Raw genomic sequence first — 24,234 nt, 5'->3', positions numbered from 1 at the left:
CTGAAAGAAAAATCAATCAATTAAAATGTACGTAAAATTAAAAAACTTTAAAAAAAATTAAAATTAAAATTTTACAAATTAAAAAACGTAACTATCCTTATAAACGTAACTACATTTAAGTTATAACGTTATTAAAAATGATCAATACTGGCACTATTTCATCAAATCTTTGGTTTACCTTAAAAGGAGCACATAAAATTGAGCGGCAACTTCATGAAAAAACTTTTTGAGCGATGACTCGATAACAAATTGCTGAACTATGAATCATTTAATTTGAACGAACTGTTTGAACGAACAGATTCATTAAAACGATTCAGCTAACATCCAGGCAGCGACGCACGTACGCCCTCACACAGACTCGCAGTCAGAACACGCGCGCTCGCCTCGCTCGTGCTCATTCTCGTGCTCAGACTGCGCTGCGCGGACCTGCTTCACTCTATAGCTGGATTACACTCACTCTCATCAGTAGCAGCCTTCAGGTAATTTATCATCCTTTCAGTGCGGATGAAGGAATATGCAGCTGCTGTCGTCATTTATATACATGCCAACACAGATGTATGCGTCTTAAATGTACTGAAGATTTCATATGTTGAAGTGGGATTTAAACTTGAAGGCTAGTATGTTTTTTTGTGCTTTGAATATGGTGATATGTTGATGAGTAAATGTTAAAAGTGTTTACAATTGCTTAATTGGTTGCTCAGTCCTCGCGTCATTTTGCTGCAACACGTGCAGAAAGTAAAGAGAAAAATGTTTTAAAGCGTTGAAAATGTATATATATATTTTAAAGGTAGGCTATTTAGGCTGTCTAAAACCTAGTGAGCTGCTGTTGATTTGGAATTCTGCTCGCGCTCATAATGTGCCGCGCGCCCTTGCAAAAATGCACAATGATAACTATAAATGAAGTCATCATGTTATACGGTTATTGTTATTATAATAAAATTGTGGTAGTTGGTTTTATCGACCACTGTCATAAAAATAAACAAAATGTACAGAAAGCTTGTGACGTTTTCCGACACTGTACTGTATACACTACTTATTTTACTGTGGTAATAATAGCTGTAGGAACTTTGGAATGTTGGTAGAAAATAATTAACAATAATTAATAATTGGTTCTTCACTATTAAACAACATGTATCGGTCATAAAAAATATGATGCCCAAACATTCTACGTTTTGAGACACTTCCATGTTCTTTAAAAGTGCCCTTCTATTTCTATTGCGCTTTTTATAATACAGATTGTATTGTAGCTTTACAGTAAGAGACAGTAAAACAACAGTGTTAATGTTGCCAAATTCTTCAATTATGAAACAAGCAGCTCTACAGAGTCCATTAATTCATTAAATTCAATGTTGATTCAATTCAATTTTGATGTTGCAAAGCTCATCAGTTATGAAACAAACTCATATCTACAGCTCTAGAAGACAACAGTGTCATTATTCAGCTCAAAAAGTGAAAGAGACAGTCATTTTTTATATGCATTTAAAGGGATAGTTCACCCAAAAATGAAAATTCTGTCATCATTTACTCACCCTCAAGTTGTTCTAAACCTGTATGAGTTTCTTTATTCTGTTGAACACAAAAGAAGATATTTTGAAGAATGCTGTTAATAGGGTTGCTAACTTCTGGACAGGAAAATAAGGGAAAATTGTGGTTCTTGTTGCAAAATAAGGGACAGAATAAGGGACACTCAAAATATTTGTACTGTACCACACAGTGTATGTCATTTCAGTATTATTCAGTTATATATTCATATAAAAGATGTATAAAAGGTTCTCAGACATAAACATCCGTGTCAAAAATCAACCAAATTTCAGAAACTTTCCCTTCCTGAGGAAGAAGAAAGCCAAAATATTGAATGTAATGGATGTATATTTACTGGGTAATCCAATATTTTACAATTTTATACAATTTTCACCTGAGATTTGGAGTCAGATTACAGGGAGGTAAAATGACTTTAGAACAACGTTAATATTTTATTTTTACACAGTGATTGCTGGCCTGTTAGTTAAATCTGTTGACTTTAGCAATCTTTATTGCATTATAAACCAACAGTTCAAAAATGTCAAAAAGCAATTTCTTGTTTTTTTTGTTTTTTTTGCCCAAAGTTTGCATTTCTGTAACACATATTACATATATTCCTTTTAGATTCTAATTCTTCACAAACTTTTCTTTTCTTAAGGCCCAACATGGTTAATTTCCAGAGATAGGAATCTCAATGCGTCCCCATGAGTAAATTGGTACACATTTTCAATGGTCACACATTTTTCTGAAGAACAAATAATGTTGAAACTAGAAATGTATCTAGTTTTTTCTGTCAACTCAATTGAACATTCTTGTCTGAGTGCCATAAATAGTATTTTTTCCAAAGTTTTTGTGCCTGTAATTCTAAAAGTATAAAATATATCTCAATAACAGTCTATATCCTCATTCTTAATAAACCTTTCTTTTGTAATCTTTTTTTAAAGGCCATATACGTAATATGGTTCAATCCCATAGAATCTCATGTTCAAATTGTTGAATTTGACCCATTTTATATATATATATATATATATATTTATATATATATATATATATATATATATATATATATATATATATATATATATATATATATATATATATATATATATATATATATAGCTACAACAACAGATATTAAACATCAACCTCTATTCAAAACCATAAAATTAAAAAAAAAAAAAAAAAATTGACAGGAAGATAGGTCTACAGTGATGGCATAAAATTTAAAAGCATAATAACTGAACATCTTTGAAATTTCCGCCAATAAAGCATTTTTTAAACAGTGGCACTTAAAAGTTTTAACTAAATGCTGTTGAAATAGAGAACTTAGAGAATTAGCCTATTATGGGCTGCTTTTGGTGCTTGAGACTTTATTATTTTGTGTTTCAATAATGAGGTCCGAGAATAGCCTACGCTACAAGTAGGGCTGGGTACCGAACTCGATACTTTTTAGGTACCGATCGAACTGCCTCGATACTACCGAGTATCGAAAAGTGTCTTGTCATTCGGTACCAAATTTCGGTACCTCAGAATGGAGCCGAGTAGAGGGGCGGAGAAATGCTTTCGCTGTCTCGTTGAGGAGCAAGTAACGTTGCGCTACATTGTTATTTATATCTAAATATATAAAACTATACGCGCGAGAGAGATCCTATGTGCGAGAGGGCGATTGAATTAACGGTTTCATTTTCAGTTTATCTCCGAATGGACGGGTGAGAAACGGCTGTTTATGTGAGCAGCCGGTTCACTACAGATACTGTTAACAGAAAACAAAAGTGTAGCACTGCCTGCAGAAACAGCGGAACGCGCAATGTTTTTTGTAGTCTAAGGTACAACACACAGCAGCTTTACATCAGCGTTCGTCCCTCAAGTCTATGGAAACACGCGACCGGTTCATGACTCTGCCTCTGGCTCCAGAACGCGAACAATTCTGCTGAAAAAGAGGTATCAGCGTCCTCCTGATACTGCGGATAATTTGCGGGTCTGGCCAAGTAAAAAAAAAAAAAAAAAAAATAACATTCAAATTTATTGCGGGTAGATGAGAGATGAATCATTAATGTGTTGATTTTAATAAAGACACAGAACTCTTATTTCACGGTAAAACGCAACGAACTTGCGTCACTCTTACTTCCGCTTTGATCTTGTTAATAATAATTAATTTTTTGAAGAACAATTGCTGAGTGATTTAAAAAGAGCCTCACATACTTAATTTTTGCATTGAAAACTAAACTTTATTAAAACTATTTGCACTGATTTATTGTGTTGGGTAAATTTTTTTAATTTGTGCTTTTTTTATTCCCCGCAGTGGCTCAGGAGATGAGTCTTTGAGTCTGAAAAAAAGTCAACAAAGTTAAAATATAAAACCAAAGATTTTTTTGAGGTTATGTAATCTTGTTTAAACAGATTTTATAAAACTGGTACCGAAAAAGGTATCGTTTAGGTATCAGTATCGAAGTCAAGGTATCGGTATTGTCTCGGTATCGAAAATTTTTGAACGATACCCAGCCCTAGCTACAAGTTAGGCTACTTAAATGAGCGTAACATTTTTTTTCACTATTTAACAACATGAGCAATAGTGAAAGAGGACTTCCCTTTTTGATCATGTCTAATTCTCAATTTTAGAGCATATGCCTTAAATACCGGACAATTCCATATTATACGGAACGTTTGGCAACCCTAGCTGTTAACCAGACAATTTCTGGTCCCCATTGACTTCCATAGTATTTTTTCCCCCATATTATTCCCATCAACTCTCTGGTCACCCATATTCTTCAATATCTTCTTTTGTGTTCAACAGAACTTAGAACAACTTGAGGGTGAGTAAATGATGGCAGAATTTGAACTATCCCTTTAAGCAAAGAGTTTTACATGTCCTGTTTTACATGTCATAGAAGACTGTAAACCAGGGGTGTCCAAACTCAGTCCTGAAGGACAGCTGTCCTGCAGAGTTTAGCTCCAACCAGCTCCAAAACACCTGCCTGGAAGTTTCTATATAGATCTTGATTAGCTGGATCAGGTGTGTTTAATTGGGTTTGGAGCTAAACTCTGCAGGACAGCGGCCCTTCAGGACACCCCTACTGTAAACTCATATGCGGATTTTGTGGAAATCCGTTTTTTTTTTCTCAGTCTGCATGATTGTTGAGCTGCTTGTGACTTAATTTGTTTAAAATCCACACAGTCTCTGTACAGTACTGTAAATGTACATTTGTTATTAAATGCTGTGTTTAGGAGAGAAGAGAGGAGCTGCTGCTCATGAATGTGTCTCCCTTTTTAAACAGGTCCATCATCTCAGCAGCCATGGACGCTCTGGTATTCTGAGTGACAGGTACTGCATTTTATATGAGAGCTTCATATATGAAAGATATTGGCATGATGATTGATGTAAATATCACCTTAATATCAGTTTCGCAATGCTACACGCCAAGCCACCTGATCAAAACCTCTGAACCCTTGTGTTTCATTTTGCATTGTGCATCAACTGTTAGACAGTGACAGCTGCAGCTGCTCAAATCTCTCATGTACAGATGTGAAAATGCCCTGTGAATGATGAGAGTGAACAGTTTGCAATCTGCATCTGTGTGCTTCTGAAAATACTTGTTTTCATGAGGATTCTCATCTCTTTTTGAAAGGCGCTTCATTATTCAATATGTCACATTTCCTAGAGATGGAAGTTGACGCCCTCCTGATTTCCAGTCATCAAACAGTGAATTGACAGTGACTGCATTTCCCTCAGATTCAGTGTGTAGCGCAGGCGCCCCCTGAAGGCTGAAGGCTGCGTGGCATGAGCGTGTGCGGGAGGAAGGCTCTGACTCTGCTCAGCAGCGTGTTCGCGGTATGCAGTCTGGGGCTGCTTGGGATCGCCGTCAGCACTGACTACTGGCTCTACCTGGAGGAGGGCGTCATCCTGCCTCTGAACCAGAGCACTGACATACGCATGTCAATCCACTCCGGGCTCTGGAGAGTCTGTTTTCTGGCAGGTGAGTTACATGGATGATTTGACTTTTGGGAGACTTTCTGTTCCTCAGTTACATATATTTACAATTATTCATTTAGCAAAATCTAAATGAGTGATGCTGATTTTATCTCACTACCGCAAAGGATATTTAAAGGATTAGTTCACTTTTAAATAATATTTTCCTGATAATTTACTCACCTCCATGTCATCCAAGATGTTCATGTCTTTCTTTCATCAGTCGAAAAGAAATTAAGGTTTTTGATGAAAACATTTCAGGATTATTCTCCTTATAGTGGACTTCAATGGCCTCCAAATGGTTGAAGGTCAAAATGACAGTTTCAGTGCAGCTTCAAAGGGCTTTAAACGATACCAGACGAGGAATAAGCGTCTTATCTAGCGAAACAATCTGTCATTTTTGAAAAAAATTCAACTGTGCATGCTTTATTAACACAAATTATCGCCCTTGCACGTGCTTCCGCTTTTTGTATTCTTCAAAAAGCTTACGCTGTATGTCCTACACCTTCCCTATTCTACTTATGGAAAAAAATGGAACTGGCGCCACGTTCGAGACGTTTCTCTAGATAAGACCCTTATTCCTTGTCTGGGATTGTGTAGAACGCTTTGAAGCTGCACTGAAACTGCCATTTTGACTTTCAACCATTTGGAGGCCATTGAAGTCCACTATAACGAGAATAATCCTGGAATGTTTTCATCAAAAACCTTAATTTTTTTCCGACTGACGAAAGAAAGACATGAACATCTTGGATGACATGGAGGTGAGTAAATTATCAGGAAAATTTTATTTAAAAGTGGACTAATCCTTTAAGGTACTGAAGAAGATTAACAAAAATATCCAGCACTTTATATAGGTACAAATTATGGCTTAAAACATAAGGCTAAAACTCTTAAAAAAATAGTTATATAAAGTAGAATTAATAGTAGTATTAAAAATAACATATACGGAGGTCAAAATATTTAATTAATTTGTATTTTTATTAAATGTAATAATTATTTAATTTAATATGTTTTTTTAAAACCATGATTTGTGTGATTTTTTTATTTTAAGCTACTTTTTAAGCCATGAAATTGGATAAAAAGAAATAAAAATTACACTTAAATTAATTTCTCATTCTAATTAAAAAATAAAATATTCTTATATTTATTTATGAATTTATTCTTAATAATCTAGATGTTTCCATTGACTGGAGATGTTTTTGTGGATGTTCCCTGGTGTTTAACTTCACACAGCTTGTCATGGCACCATTCTCTGTGGATGTTTCCTCCCTGATGGTGTGAATTGATATCACTGTGTGAATAAGACAGAAACTCCCAGTGTTGATATAAGAAAGTGAGCTATTTACACCACAGTCAGGGATGGCTTAACGCACAGGCCTACCGGGCACATGCCCCAGACAAGGGCCCCAGACAAGCCCCCCAACCTCCACCATCCACCCCCCACTGCACCGCAAAACTCATACTCAACGAGAAATTGGAGTGACACCGCTAAACTCATACTCAATCAACAAGAAATCAGAGCGCCACATCCCTAAACTCATACTCAATGAGAAATTGAAGCAACACCACTGAACTCATACTCAATTAACAAGAAATCAGAGCGTCACATCCTCATACTTAAAGAGAAATTGGAGCGCCGTGCCATACCACTTAACTCATACTTAACAAGAAATCAGTGCCTCACTGCTAAACTTACATTAAACAAGAAATTGGAGAGCCACACCACTTAACTCATACTTAATGAGAAATCGGAGCACCACACCGCACTACTAAACTCATAGTCAACGAGAAATTGGAGCAACACACCTCAAAACTCATACTCAACGTGAAATCGGAGAGCCACACCGCACCACTTAACTCATACTCAACGAGAAATTGGAGCGATGCACTGCTAATCTCATATTCAACGCGAAATTGAAGTGAGACTGCTAACCTCATACTCAACAAGAAAATGGAGTGCCACACCGCTAAACTCACTTGATGACGCCAAGTTTGAGCGCGGAATCTTGGGACATGTGGTTTTCACCACAACGGCTGGTGGAAAAGAATCGGGATAGGACTCTGGAAGAAATCATGTTCATGGATGCGATTATTAACGTTACTGCAGTATGAAGCAGAGCAGGACCAAGTGTTGTGGGAGCTGAATGAGGCCGCTGGAGCGATTGCGCAACACGCTGAGAGCAGCGGGACTTTTATTATGCCACAGTCGCCGGCGCCACTTCCACGTTTCCGGTCAAGCGTATGAGGTAACGCAGCTCTGTTTATCATATTAGATACATTTGAGAGTGTTTAAAATGTCATAACGTTACTCTGTGCATTTGCTCGGCGACTGCTGTGAGACACTTGTTGCACACACTGCAGTAATCTAGATCGATTTTCGAATATCATATTAAATGCTGGATGGCTCGAGTTGATAAATGGCATGCAATTCATTATAAACTTAGGCCGTAGGCAAACGTTGTATGATGGAGAAAATGCTGTATTACTGTTACTAAAAAAATAGTGTTTTTCTCTGAGGCATGGTAAAGAAAAAAAGAAAATTAGATTTAAACAATAAGACTAAATGTGTTGAGCTATATAAATCTATAAATATATCTATTAAAACATGTAATATATTAAAGTGTCTTTGGTGTTTCCAAAAACCGAGGGTAACGCACGCGGGTATGACACAATTGACAGGCGACTCCTCACACGTCCCAGTGCCTTGGTTAAAATTGCAATTTTCTCACGATTTACAAATAGTTGCAAACATTTGGGATATATTGTAAGTTCTCAGGTGAACAAAATATATAACACTGACCTAGTGGTTTTTGAATATTTTAAAATAAAATTCTTACATATACTTTAATTAGAAAAATTTGAGCACCACATTGCACTACTGAAATCATACTCAACAAGAAATCAGAATGTCACGCCGCACTATTAAACATGCTCAACGGGAAATTGAAGCAACACCGCTAAACTCATACTCAACGAGAAAATTGGAAAGCCACACCGCACCAATAAATTCATACTCAATGCGAAATTGGAGAAACGCACTGCTAAACTCATACTCAAAGAGAAACTGAAGCACCACACCGCTCTACTAAACTCATGAGGTTTCATTAAAAAAGTCAGCAATCAGCACATCTATCCTATCAGCATATATACGCAGTAAACTCACCTACATTCCTCAACAGTTTTTAAGCATCCCTCCACCACCCCAACTCCTCACTCTTGGCTCCTACCACAGCCAAGAATACTGGGGGAGTACTGTGGGTTTGGGCCAAATTCCGAGCTGGGAGCCCTTTCCTCAGACAGCACGCCAAATATGCATACCATTTACTCTATCTGACTTATTTCTAAGTGCGAACTCGTGAAATACTCAATGGGAAATTGGAGCAATGCACTAAAGCACTAAACTCACACTCAATTAAAAATTGGACCATCATGTCCATCCTTTAATGACCAAATTGGAACCATATTCTGATGGTACTTCCACAATGTCACAAAGCTCAAATCATTTCAAACTGGTTTCTTGAACATGAAAATGAGTTCACTAAACCAAATTGAGCTCCACAGTCACCATATCTCAATCCAATAGAGCAACTTTGGGATGTGGTGGAATGGGAGATTAACATCATGGATGTGAAGCTGACAAATCTGCAGCAACTGCGTGATGTTTTCACGTTACACTGGTACTATCAAGGTGTACCTAATAAAGTGGCCAGTGAGTGTATGTTTGTAAAAATGAACAATTGATCGCAAACATGCTAACCTGTACAGAGATTAGGCTAAATCTGCACCCCATTTTCTGCAGCCCATTCCTGCAGTCTTTAACTTTATCCTCCTGAGATGGAAAAAAACATTTTTCATTTATGAAAAATAAAAATAAAATGTTATAATTAAATGTTTGAATCCCTATTTTTCACCCTGTTTCCCTGTTAGAGTCAGTGTTATAGCCAGTCATCTGAGTTAATTCCAATGGACTTCACACATTCAAAGGGATTTTATTGGTTTTATGCCATTATTTTTGACTGGCCAGGCATTCTGGACTGATTACAAAGGTTGCAGTTCTATCTGTGTGTCCTCCTTTGACATCGCTATGGCAGTTGTTGTCCATGAGCGTCATTTTCTGAATGTGTTTAATGATGGGATGTTTCCTGCTGTATTGATGAGGTTTATCCATGTGTGTTTGTTATCGTTTAGATGACACATTGAGCTCACACTCTCAATTGGCAAACAACGGCCTGCTGTGTCACAAACACACACATTAGTCTCAGTGAAGGAATGCACTGTGTGTGTGAAGATGTGGGCGAGCGATTGGACTGAGTTTGATCCAAACCCACGCTGTTTATAGCTGGTTAAATTGAGCGTGACTGTGAACAGATGTGAGCAGTCGTTTGAGGCTCTACAGGATCGGGCTGGTGGGATCACGATCAGCCGTGTGATTCAAACACCCGAAGCTTTCAGAAGTCCAGAAGTCTCACGTTATTTCTGTGCTTTAAAGTGAGAGGTTTGCATTGCTTTGGGTGTCACAGTGTTGAGCGTGTAAATGGGATATGATATCATGATCCTGTAGGTCTGACCACATGATGAAAGTGTCAGTGACTTTCTGCACTAACACTACATTCTCCAGAAGGAAAGAGAAATCACAGATGATGGCTATTAAAAGCCCTTCTTCTGTGGAACATAAAAGACGATATTAGGGACTTTAAGCAACAGCTGCTGATGGAATGGAAACAGTGTTCTGCTGTTCAATTGCATGACTTTAAAGGCAAAATATGTAAGATTTTTAGATTAAAATATCCAAAAACCACTAGAACAATGTTATTTATTTTGTTGACGTGTCCCAAATGTTTCCAACAATGTTTAAATCCAGAGAAATAAGCAATTTTAACCAGGACATGGACCGTCTCGTTGCGTCGCCTGTCACACACACCAAAAACACTTTACACCTCTGCAAAATGCATATTATTAAATATTTGAGTAAATGTAATTAGTTACTGTACTTGAGTATCTTTTTGGCTACTTTGTAGTTGTACTGAGTATCAAATATATTAGCAACTTTTACTCTCTACTTGACTACATTTTTGAACAAGTAAATGTACTTTTTACTCCACTACATTTGTGATGAGTAATGCAATTACACATTACATTTTGCATGGCACCTAACTTTTTCTGCAGCAGTTTGGTTCTTCTATAAAGAAGCGATATCGCCATCTAAGGGCATTGAATGTACTATATCTTGTGCGTTTTGCCTTTACTCACCCAAACTTGTCAACAAGGCTACTTTACATGAATGCCTTAGCAGGTGTTTGATTTTTGAGATGAGGAAATGACTGCAGTTGGTGATGAGGTTGAAACCAGCACATCCAGTGCAACAAGACTTTGACCATTTAATTTTACGTAACATTGTTTTATTTATCTGCTATATTGGCAAGACCTTTTTGAAGGATATTGGTTTACTTATGGCCTTTTTGTGCACTTGAGCTTAACTGAGACTTGAGAGTTTGTAGACGTTTAAAAGGTTGTTGTGTCGACCTTGACCTTGCAATATTGAGATGTTCCGTTTTATTTGGATTTTAGAAAATAAACTTGATTTCTCATCTTACAAATCAATTGTTTCTTATTTTCACTGGCATGTCTCTCAGGACTAGTGCATCTTTGAACTTACATTCGAGTAAAATACTTAAGTACTGTTAAAATCAGATACTTTAAGACTTTTACTCAAGTCGTATTTGAATTGTCATTTTCAATGTAAGGTATCTGTACTTTTACTCAAGTATGGTTTTCAGGTACTCTTTACACCTCTGGCTTTTTGTTAGGTGAGCAACTGTTTGGATACCTTTATCAGCAGAAAACGAATCATTGTTTTAATGCTCAACAAGGTTAGTCTTATTGTTTGAATCTCTAGTTTTCTTGATTTACTACGAGTACCATGTTTTTACCATTCCTCAGAGACAACACTATTTTGTCAAGTTGCTAACATAGCATCAGAGAGAGCTTTTTCCATCATACAATATATCTTTATATTAATTGCATGTCATTTAGCAACACAAATCATCCTGTTTTTTTATTAATGGTATTCTAATATCGATCTAGAATACTGCAAAGTGCAGCAAGTCTCTTATACAAGCCACAGAGCAAACGCACAGAGTAACGTTATAACATACTTTCAACATGCTCAAATATATTTAGTATGATTTTTTTAACAATTTCTTTAAAATTGTGTTACTCCACATACGCAACGAAAAGAGCAGCAATGGCCGACTGCAACATAAGCATAATAAAAGTTAACATTACCACAGTAATGTTAATAAAACTTTAATACATTAGCTCACCCATGAACATGATTTCTGCCAGAGTCCGTCAGATTGCTTTCCATCGTCTGTGGAGGTGAAGACAACAACTCCCGTGATTCCACACTCATACACGGCATTATCAAGTTACGTCTTTGTTTTGAAGAAGCGACCTCTAGTGGCAAAAATTACATATTGTGCCTTTAACTGCTATTTTGTGACATTCTGTTGTATTGACGTTCTACTGTAGCCATCTCCTGTGGTAGATTAGCAGATTTATCTTCAATGCACGACAGATTAGATAAGTAAATGTTATGTTTTATGGTAATGTGGCATTTTAATTGTATCTGTATATAATTTAATGATGAAAGCAACCCTATTTTTAAATGACATTCTTTTGTACTTTGTCAAATGATTAAATAATCCATTACACCATTATTATTGCTTAGTCATTTCTGCATTCTTTTGCTATGTTTTATATAGTATAAACGTAATCCAAACGTATTACATTTGCCATTATCATATGGCCTACAGCATCAGTTTCACCTCCATTCACAAATCCTCTCAAGTGGCCTCATGGGATATTAAAGTGTTCATGATATGCACACTTCACAATCTCACCAGAAGAAGTAGGTCATCCTGGTACTTTTTGCCTACTCTTTTATGAGTAGTGTGAATTCAGTCACATGCCTATAGTAGGGAAGTATGTGATTTTGGATGCAGCTAATATCTTTGAAAGTCATACAGGTTTGTATGACACAAGGGTAGAATTTTCATTTTTGGTGCACTGTCCCTTTAAGAATGTTATAATAACACTTAGCGCCCCTCCACAATTGACTATAAGCTCAGTCAGATTTGCCTCCATCCAATCAACAACCGAAGTCCCCGTCCTACATTTCTTTCCATTTTCAATAATCTGTTTCACTTTCATGTAAGTCATAATACAGAAGAAATGATCTGTCGCTAGAAATGATCTGTCAGTAGATAGCCATGTGGGCAGTGCTCTGAAAACACGGTTACACCTCAGTCTGAGTTTTCAATCCAGGTTTGTGGTTGTGTCTGATCTGGCCCCCCTCTTTTTCCCACTTCTGTTCCTGTCTAATGTAAAAAACAAAAACAAACAAACAAAAAAAAACCTTAAAAATAGAAAAAGTCTGAAATCATGATGAATCACAGTTATTGTATTTTATTCACAACCAGTATCTGAAACCCTGGTGTGTACTATGAAATGAAAAGCCAATGCTCACCATGTCTGCTAAACGTCCCGGAGCAATAACAGTGTCCTCTGTGTGTCTCAGGTGAGGAGAGGGGCCGCTGCTTCACTATCGAGTATGTGATGCCCATGAGCGTTCAGCTGACCAGTGAGTCGACGGTCAGCGTTCTGAGTAAGTCATCAAACCTTCATGACAAATCATTGTGTTCTCAAGCTGTTCAAAATCTAGATTAGTTACTTACTATTGTCTACAGCAGTGATTCTGGTTTTGGGCCCAGATTTGACAAGACTTTTCTTTCTAAATGACTATTAAAATTTGGTAACACTTTATGGCACTGTTTCACAGACAGGGTTTAGATTAAGTCAGGATTAGGCCTTCGTTCAATTACGGCATTTAAGTAGCTTTTATAAATGTGCCTTCGAGAAAAAACATTACTGGTGTGCATCTTGAGACAAAACAATGGCACTGACATATTGTAAGATGCAAGTTAATTAACATCTCAAACATGCATTTTAGTCTGGGACTAGGCTTAAACCTTGTCTTGGAAAACGGGGGTGTAAGTGTAAGTTTATATATTGTAGTCTTTAATATGTTAATATAGGCCATATACTGTACAAATAGTGAGCTCTTCATTCATTGTCACTGTAATTAGCCAAATTATTAGTGTTTAATTAGCTCATATTTAAGGAGTTAGATCATTTTTATGCTTTGTTAAAAACGTATTAACCCTAAATAGTTCTCACTTTAGATTAGGTCATCGAATTGCTTTATAAGCAACCTTTATTGGACATAAAATGTATACAAATACATTAGGGGTTAGTTCTACCAGAATGACTCGGGAGGCAAGATAACATGACAATGAAATTTATTAACAACCAGTAAGCTACAGAATAAGATAAAGTTCTTTGGCATAGACCCCGTCCGTAGCACACATCCAAAGGGTTGTAGGCTCAGCATATCCTGCTATACCATTTACACTTGGCCACATAAATGTGTCTCCGCAAAACGGATATAAATCCGATATTCAATCTCTGTGCTATATGCAGGTTTATACAGATTATATGCAGTTCACGTCACCGAAAGCAACGAATATGAGCTGCATTTTATTGATCATCAGCTAATTTCAAAATCAAAGACCGCAATAGGAGAGAGCGTGGCCCTGGCACTGTAAAGATCATTACTTTAAAAAGATGATTGTGTTTTGAGCGTCTGTTACTTACTGTCAGTTTCAATCACAGCAGTTTGCTAAAGAGATACTCAGCTGCTCATCTGTGAAGATGCATGCTGTAGTAGCGCTGTCATTTCTGGCTATAACATGATATTTAGTCTATAACACATCCTCACACGTATATTTTTTAGTATTTTTGGGAGGAGTAAAATTTACATATGTGGTTTCAGCAACCAGTTTTGACTGGAATGCATCCCAGACCACCTCCTGAAGTGGTTTGAGCGATCGGATTTATATCCGATTACGATTCGATTCGATTTAGGGCTATATCGATCGATTAATCGATATTGAGATATTATGTGCCAGGTTTATGCATTCTCGAATGCATTTTGTAGGGCATTTACATCTGGGGTCTCATTTATAAAGCATGCCAGTTCCTGCGCAAAGGTTGTGATCTATAAAAACAAACTTGACGGAAGAATGTGGGCACCTTTAAGCAAACTTTGAGCTGTGCATACGCACATTCTGGAGACAAAAGTGATATGAATTGAGATAGTAGATGTGCTACTTTCGATCACTTTTCCAGTGACACGCTGTTTTAATGACCGCAAGGAGCGCTGGAAGCACAATAATTCCTCTTTAAACTAAACTGCAGATGTTATGACAAAATATTTTTTCGAGAATGACGATCAGTGATGCACACTTAACTTAAATATTATGGAAGACACTGCTGGATTCGGTCCGTTGTCCAGTTTGAATAGGTCCAATGATAATATCTTACTGTACAACTACAGCTGCAGGAGGTGTTGATGTTGTGTGAAGGATCTTCAAACAGTTACCACTGTATTTGAAGGATATAATTTGAGGAAAACGGTAAGATTTGCATGTTTTCTTTTTAAAATACTTTGTCAGTGAAGCGCTGAGACAATTGTATTTACACTGCAATAAATAAGTAGGCTGATCTGTTTCCACTAAAAATAGCCTATAAACTTCCTAAAAGATATGTTCACCTCATCAGCAAAACTGCATAAATTTGATTTGAATTGTTTAAAGCTATTAAAATACTATCTGGCCAGTGGAAATGAATGAATCAACTCTATCCTAAAACCTTTATCTTAAGTATTTTATAAATTTTGTTTTTATGGATATTTTGATATATTTATTCTAAAACATAAAGAGGATATTGGATGATCTTTATCAATATAATGTGTGGCACAAATGGCATTTATAGTCCATATCTAATATTTTCCAATGTCTTGTACCTTTGACGGTGTTAACTGTGGTGTCACGTGGATGGGAATATGTATGGGAATGATATGCAGATGAGGTTATGCATAGTAAAACTAGGCGTCATAAGCTCCATATATAGTGATGTCGGGGAGGAGACAGGGTGGAGATGCACGTACGCACAATCTTCCGCTGACTGGGATTTATAAAGGGATTTGTACGCAGGTTCTGGCGTACGCATGGTTTTATAAATCTGATTTTTTTTTGTGCGTACGCAGAATCTAGCTTTTGCGCGTACGTAGACTTTTAGTAGGGATCCTACGCACAGTTTTATAAATGAGACCCCTGGTCTTTTCACAACCGGATAGCTATCCAATCAGAGAAAACACATGAAGTGACCAGGTGTAAACAGGCCTAAGTGTAAATTGTAAAAGAATAGTTTTCATTGTAGTGTAAATAATAGTGTTAATTAGATGGTATTTAGTGTTAATTAGATGCAAATAGTAGCAGATACTGTTTGTACCTGTGTGTATTGTTATATAAAACAGTAATTATGGCAGCATATGATCATATTTATTAAAGACATAAATGGTATCTCAATGCTATTGAGACCTTTCTTGTCCTTATGCCTAAAGCCCATCTCCCATATCAGCCTGCAGTAAATGTCCGGGAAGCATGGGGACAATATTATATTTACATTTATGCATTTAGCAGATGCTTAAATCAACACATACACAAACAAAAAAAGACAAAATATTAAAAATGTATCCAAAGCAACCGAGGAACACAAGCAATATGAGTCACAATCATATTGCTTGCAAATTAGCTGATATGTGATGGGAATAGGGAGAAGAATGGGATCTGGAAAAGGAAGGTTCAAACTTGGGTTGGTCATGTCAAAAGCTAAGTATACTTCAGTTTTTACACGTACAGTACGCTAAATTTCATCATTCTAGGTTATGTGCAATTATATGGCTAGTTTTGTTATTTGCAGTTATAGCATTGCTTTTTCACTGCTGCCAGAACAGAACACCCTCCGACAAGTCAGTGTTTCTCTGAATTATCTTTAGAATCAACACACAAAAAGACAATACATTAAAAAATATAAAAATAAAGAGAAAAAGAGGAAGGAAATCACAGCCATCACCAGAGGTTCATAAAACATAAAATTCTTATAACCAAAATGTATACCAAAATCCATTCAGACCAGTAATCCACAAATCTATCTTTCTAAAAGTTTGGTAAAATGGTAAAAAAATTTTTTTTTCCAAATTTCAGTCCAACCAGTTGAGTATATTGAAATCCACAGCATTCAAATCCACTTGCATATGCTGCTTATACAGTCCCATGAAGTACAATGCGGGATGGGTGGTTATTAGCTGTCAGTTTTGACAGCTGTTTTAGAGGCGCTGAGTTTATTTCAGTGCGGAGGTAATTATCCCGCTGAGGGTCTGAGCTGATGGACAGTAAGACAGCGCTGAGAGATCCTTCAGTGAGCTGCTATACAAGCGGCGTCATCTCTGTCATGCATGCGAGGCATCATTAGCAGAAATAGCGCTCCTCTAATGACTTAACTGACATTCACACTTGACTCCAGTAGTTACCATGTTGCTAAGCTATTGAGCAAAAGCATTTGAATTAAGTGAAATTGCTGTTGTGCTGGATTTTTGTGGCTGCAATAGCAATAACATAGTGCAGCATGACCAATGCAGACCGACTGATGAACGAATGACTCTTAAAGGGATAGTTCACCTAAAAATGAAAATTATTCCATGATTTACTCACCCTCAAGCCATACAAGGTGTATATGACTATCTTCTTTCAGACAAACACAATACTTTAAAAAATATCTTTGCTCTTTCAAGCTTTATAATGGGAGTGAATATTAACCAAGATTTTGAAGTCCAAAAATGTGCATCCATCCATCATAAAAGTTATCTATAGGATTCTAGGGGGGCCTTCTACGGTAGAGGATTAGGCCAAGCAATAATAAAAAAATAAAACCTCGAGATTAAAGTTGTTAAATTTCGAGAAAAAAGTCGAGATAAAATGTTGAGAATAAAGTCATTAAATTAATTAATTTATTCTTGTAATTTACTGAATTTGTTCTTGTAATTTATTGACTTTTTTCTCGTAATTTAATGACTTTATTCTCAACATTTTATTGACTTTTTTCACAAAATTTAACGACATTTTTCTCATAATTTAACAAATTTGTTCTCGTAATTTAATGACTTTATTCTCAAAATTTTATTTCGACTTTTTTCTCGTAATTTAACGAGTTTTTTTCTCGTAATTTAACGAGTTTATTCTCATAATTTAATGAGTTTATTCTCAACATTTTATCTCAACCTTTTTCTTGAAATGTAACAATTTTTTTCTCTAAATTTAAAAACTTTAATCTGGAGATGGTTTTATTTTTTTATTATTGCTTGGCCCTAATCCTCTTCTGAAGTGAAGCGATGGGTAAGAAAAATATTCATATTTAAAACTTTATAAACTAAAATAACTAGCTTCTGGCAGACAGCCTAAGCAAATCGACTTACGGCGAAAGAGTAACTTCTGACGACATGTATGACGCAGGATGTAGGAGTATTGTAAGCTTAGACACCTCTCCCTGTTTCAAACAAACTGTGCAACAAACTCAAGCTCCTCTTCTCTTATATTAAAATCCTCTGACATTTCTTTTTAAAAATTCTCGTTTTAGACTTCTAATTCATGACCAGTGTTTTGTTTGCTCTGTGCTTCTGTGTCTGTCAATGCATCATGCATCAGGTCAGAGTTCACTCTTCCGCCAGAATCGACTCGCATATGGCCATTGCTGGAAGCCAGTTATTATAGTTAATAAAGTTATAATTATGGATATTTTTTTTTCACAAAAACCCATCGCTTCACTTCAAAAGGCCTTTATTAACCCCCTGGAGCCGTACAGTATGTATTATTTTATGATGGATGGATGCATTTTTTGGGCTTCAAAATATCAAGCCACATTCACTAATATTATAAAGCTTGGAAGAGCCAGGATATTTTTAAATATAACTCAGATTGTGTTAATCTGAAAGAAAATAGTCATATACACCTAGGATGGCTTGAGGGTGATTAAATCATGGGATCATTTTCATTTTTGGGTGAGCTATCCCTTTAACAAAGATAACTATAATGACAACCAAAAATACATTAGCACATGCACAACAACACTGTTTATTCTAAGCATGTTCTTCAGTTATGAAGCGCTAATAGGAAAGATTTTGATTGGCTGACAATGTGCCGCTCCACCTCAGCAGCTTCAATGACAGAAATAGCGCTCCTCTCATGACTCAACTAATGTTCACAGTTGATTCCAGTAGTTAGCATGTTGCTAAGCTAATGCCTGCCACACCACACATATTGTGCATAGCATTTGAATTAAATGAAAGTGCTTTTTCCTGCATTGCTATTTAGCTGCATTTTTGTGGCTGCACACAAAAACATACAGCACAACTGTAGACCGACTGAAAAACCATACCTAAAACAATAGAAGATACAACTATATTAGCACACACACCACCAGACAGCATCATGTTTATTCTAAGCACACGCTTCAGTTATGTTCTGTGAACATATGCTGCATTCATGCCATGTTGTAATTATCATAATTTCAAAATGACAACATCTTGAAAAAACTACTCTGAGCTGTTTACGTCCTTGAACTCGGAATTATGCATTTCTATGGCAACACTATCAACACCAAAATGAATCTGCAGTGGTCAGGTGGTACAAATGGGAGCTCTCAGAATACGCCCTGTTTACAGGTTGTAATTACGAGTTCTACAAGGACGTGAACACTTTTTACAAGTCGGAATCTCGTAATTATGGTGATTACGACATGGTGTAAACGAACCTGCACTAATAGGAAGGACTTTGATTGGCTGTCAGTGTTTTTATCATTCATTGGCTGAAAGAAATGCTCTGAATGTGATTCCAACAATATCTTTCCTCTCTGTCTTAGAGCTAGGATACTTTTTAAACTTTAAGGTTATAGTTGTAGTTGTTGTTGGTATGAACGGGCCTTTAGTCACAATCTCGCACCAGTGAACTCACTATCACTACTATTTTTTTCCTGTGATACTGTTTCTCTTCAGAAATGATCCGATCAGCCACTCCGTTCCCACTGGTCAGTTTGTTCTTCATGTTCATCGGTTTTGTGCTCAACAATATCGGGCACATTCGGCCACACCGCACCATTCTGGCGTTTGTCTCTGGAATCTTCTTCATCCTGTCAGGTACTCTTCCTCTTCCTCCTCTGACATTCTGACGCATTTCATCTGTCAGGCTGATGTTTGTCCGTCACACAGGTCTGTCTCTGGTGGTGGGTTTGGTTCTCTACATATCCAGCATAAATGATGAGATGTTCAGCAGGACCAAGAGTAATGAGGCGTATTTCAGCTATAAGTACGGCTGGTCGTTTGCGTTCGCTGCCATCTCCTTCCTGCTCACTGAGGTGAGAACACCACCATTTACTGTCATTCTCCTCTCACTTCTCTCCATTATTAGGGCTATTATTCACACTGAAGTGAACTCCTTCACACTTCTTCTTCTTCTTTTTCTTCTCTGCAGTTAAATCAGCCTGGATGTGTTATGTGCTTTTTTTCATCCTAACTCAGGATTTTTTTTAATGCAGTTAGTGTGCGCTAAGATTAAATGAATGTCAAAAGGTTCAGCGCTATCATCCAGATTTGTGAAATGCTGATGATTACCACATACTATAATTTGATCTTCTCGATGTTCAATGCTCACTTCCTCACTGCTCTTTGCAGTGGATACAGTATGTACTGAGCACAGTATGCTTAAATTATCCAGATGCATTTTATGTAGTTCCAAACGTAGGTTTGGGAGGATCCTAAATATTCATTCCTGTCAATCATCATTATGAGCGTATATAAGCAGCAGTCACTGCGTCGTCCCAGCGGCAATGCTTCCAGCATCCCTCCTCCTCCCCATCTCCTCCTCTATTTCTCTTATTCTCCATCTGCGTAGTACTGTTATGGGGGTTTAACTCGGAGCTCGAGCCGAGTCTCGGGTTCGAGCTTCCTTCGAGGACAGTAAGCCAAGTTTGTTTTACCATTAACCATTCAGACTGAATGGGCAGGCGAACTTGTGAACAGTGTAGGTAATTTATTAATATTTTAACAAAAATATTAACAATTACGAACATGTTTTTCTCGTGACAGGCTCTTAAAAGTCTAGGTCTTTCTTAACTAATTTCCCTTGTGAAAAATAAGTGCAAAAAGAAAAGTTCCCTAGTTTATTGTAGACTAGTCTTAAAAGTGAAAACACACACACACACACACACAAAAACACTGTACCTCCAGCTGTACCTGTAATATTAAAGTAAAAGGTCACTTAAGTTTACTTAAAGAGAGTCACTTTCATGACTTTTTCTCAAGTCCCTTTCAAGGAAATTCTGTTCACTCTGCAGCCATATTAAAACCATTATATTTTAATAATGTTTTGATATTTTTTCATGCTTTAAAGAAGTACACTTTTCTAAATGTACATAAAAGGCAAATTTATCATTAGAAACTTATAATTACAAATATATGACATAGAAGTTTCTACAGAAATGACATTAAATTTTAGTTTTCCATAAATGCTTGGTCAGTACATTCAGCAGTACACTTTAACCACATTTCAAAGACAATTGAAGTAATAATCAAATTACATACAAGATGTACTTTAGTCCTTCTTAAGTGGGTCAAAAATGCACTCTTAGAACGTGTTTTTCCATTGCAATGTGCTACTTTTCCATAGTCTTTCTATGTAAACGTGCTAAACGGATGTCGCATCTTGTGTTTTTTGTAGCATCTCACGCATGACATTGTGTTCTACAAACATGGCGCTCAAGTTAAAATAAGTTAAACATTTAAAAAACGCGTCTCGAGACCTTGCATTTTTTTCCCTATTCCACTGTCCGCGTCTCACGTTTTTCAAAGCAAAAACACGTTCTGTGTGAACGAGCCCTTAAGTTCAACTAATAGCATTTAATATAAATTAAACAATAATACATTTTAATTTAATCAAAAATAACATGCAAAAAGTGTCTGAAAACTCTACATTCAGCACTTAAATGTATATTTTTAAAGTATATTATTTCCATAATAAGTACTCTTTTTAAAAGAATGCCAAAGTGTACTTCAATGGACTGATGACATTTTTTTCCACGAAAATGGATGAAAATGCAAAATAACCATTTTATTTTCAAGATATTAGGTGTGTTCGACTGTGCAGACATCAAAGTACATCGAGAGCGATTAGAGAGCAGACGGCTCCGTATGTAAACTCCCTCGCGGTACTTTGATGTCATTGGATAAACCTAATAATTAGACGCCACATGCTGATTTAAACATGCAATTTGATTTGACATCCTAAATGAGGTCATGTGACAAGAGTGCAGCATATACTCTGTACAGGTTGTCATCTAGTAATGATAAATACAAAATGGCATGAACAGTTTCACTTATAGTTTTAGCTTATTGTTAGCCCTGTTGAAAAAAACAGCATATGCTGGTTAGGTATGCTTTGAAGCATGGCAGCTGGTTTGAGCTGGTTTATGCCGGTCCCTAGTTGGTCTTGAGCTGGTTTAAGATGGTCAAGTTCTGGTCCTAAGCAACTAGCTCCAGCTCGTGACCTGCTAAGGACCAGCATAAACCAGCTCAAACCAGCTGCCATGCTTCAAAACATGCATATGCTTATTTTTTCTATTTCTTTTTTTTTTTTCACATTTCACATGCAACATTCTTTTAACAATTAAATCTTCCATTAAACTACAAAGTCAAGGCTTTTTACATCAGCATTGTGCTTTTTGTTGTAAAATGCCAACCTACAGTTTTACGCCAGACTCTTTAGTTCTTTTGTGTGCTTTCACTAGTATTTTCACTGTTTTCATTGCACACTTGCTCTTCTGTGAGTGATTTTCATGGACTTGGCACCCCACGGTCAAATATTTTTTAACTACTTTTAATGCATTTTAGTCTCTCGCTCTCTCCTTCAATCTGTGTTTTGGTGTACAACTTTTCTAAATATACCTAAATCATTAGTCATAATCAAACACCATTCTCTAAATGTGTTCTGTTATTGCTTGGTGTTTCCTTGAGGACATGTTTTTTTCCTCTCTGTTCAGAGTGCAGGTGTGATGTCCGTCTACCTGTTCATGAAGCGTTACACAGCAGAGGAAATCTACCAGCCACACCCCAGCTTCTACCGGCCACGCCTGAGCAACTGCTCCGATTACTCAGGTCAGTTCCTTCACCCAGACGCTTGGACGCGGGGACGCAGCCCGTCAGACATCTCCAGCGACGCCTCACTCCAGATGAACGCAAGCTACCCCGCGCTCCTCAAGTGCCCCGACTACGACCAGGTGTCCTCCTCTCCCTGCTGAAGGACAGGAAGTGATGCACACATATCCTTGTGTCTTTGCCTTATGAGAAGGAGCAGACTGAAAGAATGTGTGATGGTAATGTTCTCGTTCTGTAGTGAGTCTGAACTTGAAGCGCTTTGTTCCAGCAGGTGGCAGTGTAGTATTCTTCTCTGGAGTGATTCACACACTGGTTATAATCATTGAAGTTTAATGTCCAACTGGGTGTCCGTCCATGTATATATTTATGGTGCTTATACAAATATGAATTGTAGCCATTATGGATCACTAGCCTTCTACTAGATTTCAAGAATAGTCCAACATTTATTTGTAATGTGTGTATATATACTATGTATGTAATGCAATATATCTATTCATATCAAACTGTATACTTATAAAGCTTATTCTAACAAAAATAAGTGCAGACATTGTCTGTGTATCTATAGAAGAAAAAACAAATATAGATGAACACAAATACTGATATGTATGAACCGTCAATTTTGAAATATTTGTGATGAGATGTAATAATATATAGTTGTCCACTGCTTCAAATTAATTTCCTTTCTGCTATGAATACAAAATGGACCTAAATAATGGAACAAATCTTTATAAATATTATTTCTTTTTTCCACAACATATTTGATTAATCCATGTTTCATAAAAACAATGTGGTTTACCACCAAAAACAATATACAGATATTACAAATGTTGATTTTCTCGATTTTGTAAGCATGAGATGTTTTTGTGAATGTTTTTCATAGCTCTGATGATACTTTCTACATTAGTATTTTGTAAGTGTTAGGATGTTCAACATCCTGCTGCATTTCATTGGATAAAATCTGTACCTGCATAAAACTTTCCTTGCTTTTCTTCATTCATGTTTATTACTTTTTCAGTCACCCCACTTTGTCTAGATTTCAACTAATCTTGACTCCTCAAAACTGTCATGACCTGCATCTTATCCATATAATTATATATTTGTCAGTATATAGGTAGACTGTCAATCTGTGCACTGGTAGCAAGGATTTTTCATTTTTCAGTTAGTGACAGTAGGTGGTGACAGTTTGCTTTGTTATCATTCAAAAAACTTTGTGGCTGCGTCCAAAAGCTTACAAATGCTGCTTTTAGAGTACGCAGAGTTGCTGCATCAAGTCTGAATCCAGCGTTAGTCTCGTTAGATACCTTCATCTGATCAATTTTTGAAGGCAGCATAGATGTATCCTTCCCTGCCTTTGATATCCCACAATCCTGTGCGTTCCATTCTGTGACCGTTGAGCTAGAAAAATAAAGATGGCATCTGAAAGTTGTGATTGGTGGTCAGTTTGTGTGTAAATGTACATTTTTGACCAACGTTTTCCACGTTTGCTGTCATTTCTAGCAGAAGTTACTGTTGAAGTAATTTCATATTGGCTTAGTAGTTACGCCACACACCAGGGTTGGAAGTAATTACGAGCTTGGAAAAT

The 24,234-nt window shown here is 36.7% G+C and overlaps 1 protein-coding gene across 1 annotated transcript; it reads left to right on the top strand.

Annotated features, from left to right (window-relative positions):
- The first annotated feature begins 370 nt into the window (after positions 1-370).
- Positions 371-23,666, top strand: cacng5b (calcium channel, voltage-dependent, gamma subunit 5b). Its single transcript, XM_067382825.1, has 7 exons — positions 371-479; positions 4,797-4,843; positions 5,252-5,495; positions 13,068-13,154; positions 19,500-19,640; positions 19,713-19,858; positions 22,538-23,666. The coding sequence occupies exons 3-7, from the start codon at positions 5,300-5,302 to the stop codon at positions 22,793-22,795; spliced, it is 828 nt and encodes a 275-aa protein (XP_067238926.1). The 5' UTR covers positions 371-479; positions 4,797-4,843; positions 5,252-5,299; the 3' UTR covers positions 22,796-23,666.
- Positions 23,667-24,234: the final 568 nt, after the last annotated feature.

Source organism: Chanodichthys erythropterus, chromosome 3 (assembly GCF_024489055.1).
Source record: "Chanodichthys erythropterus isolate Z2021 chromosome 3, ASM2448905v1, whole genome shotgun sequence".
Lineage (NCBI taxonomy): Eukaryota > Metazoa > Chordata > Actinopteri > Cypriniformes > Xenocyprididae > Chanodichthys > Chanodichthys erythropterus.
The sequence above is the reverse complement of the archived record's forward strand: the minus strand, read 5'-3'. Positions and strand labels throughout refer to the sequence as shown.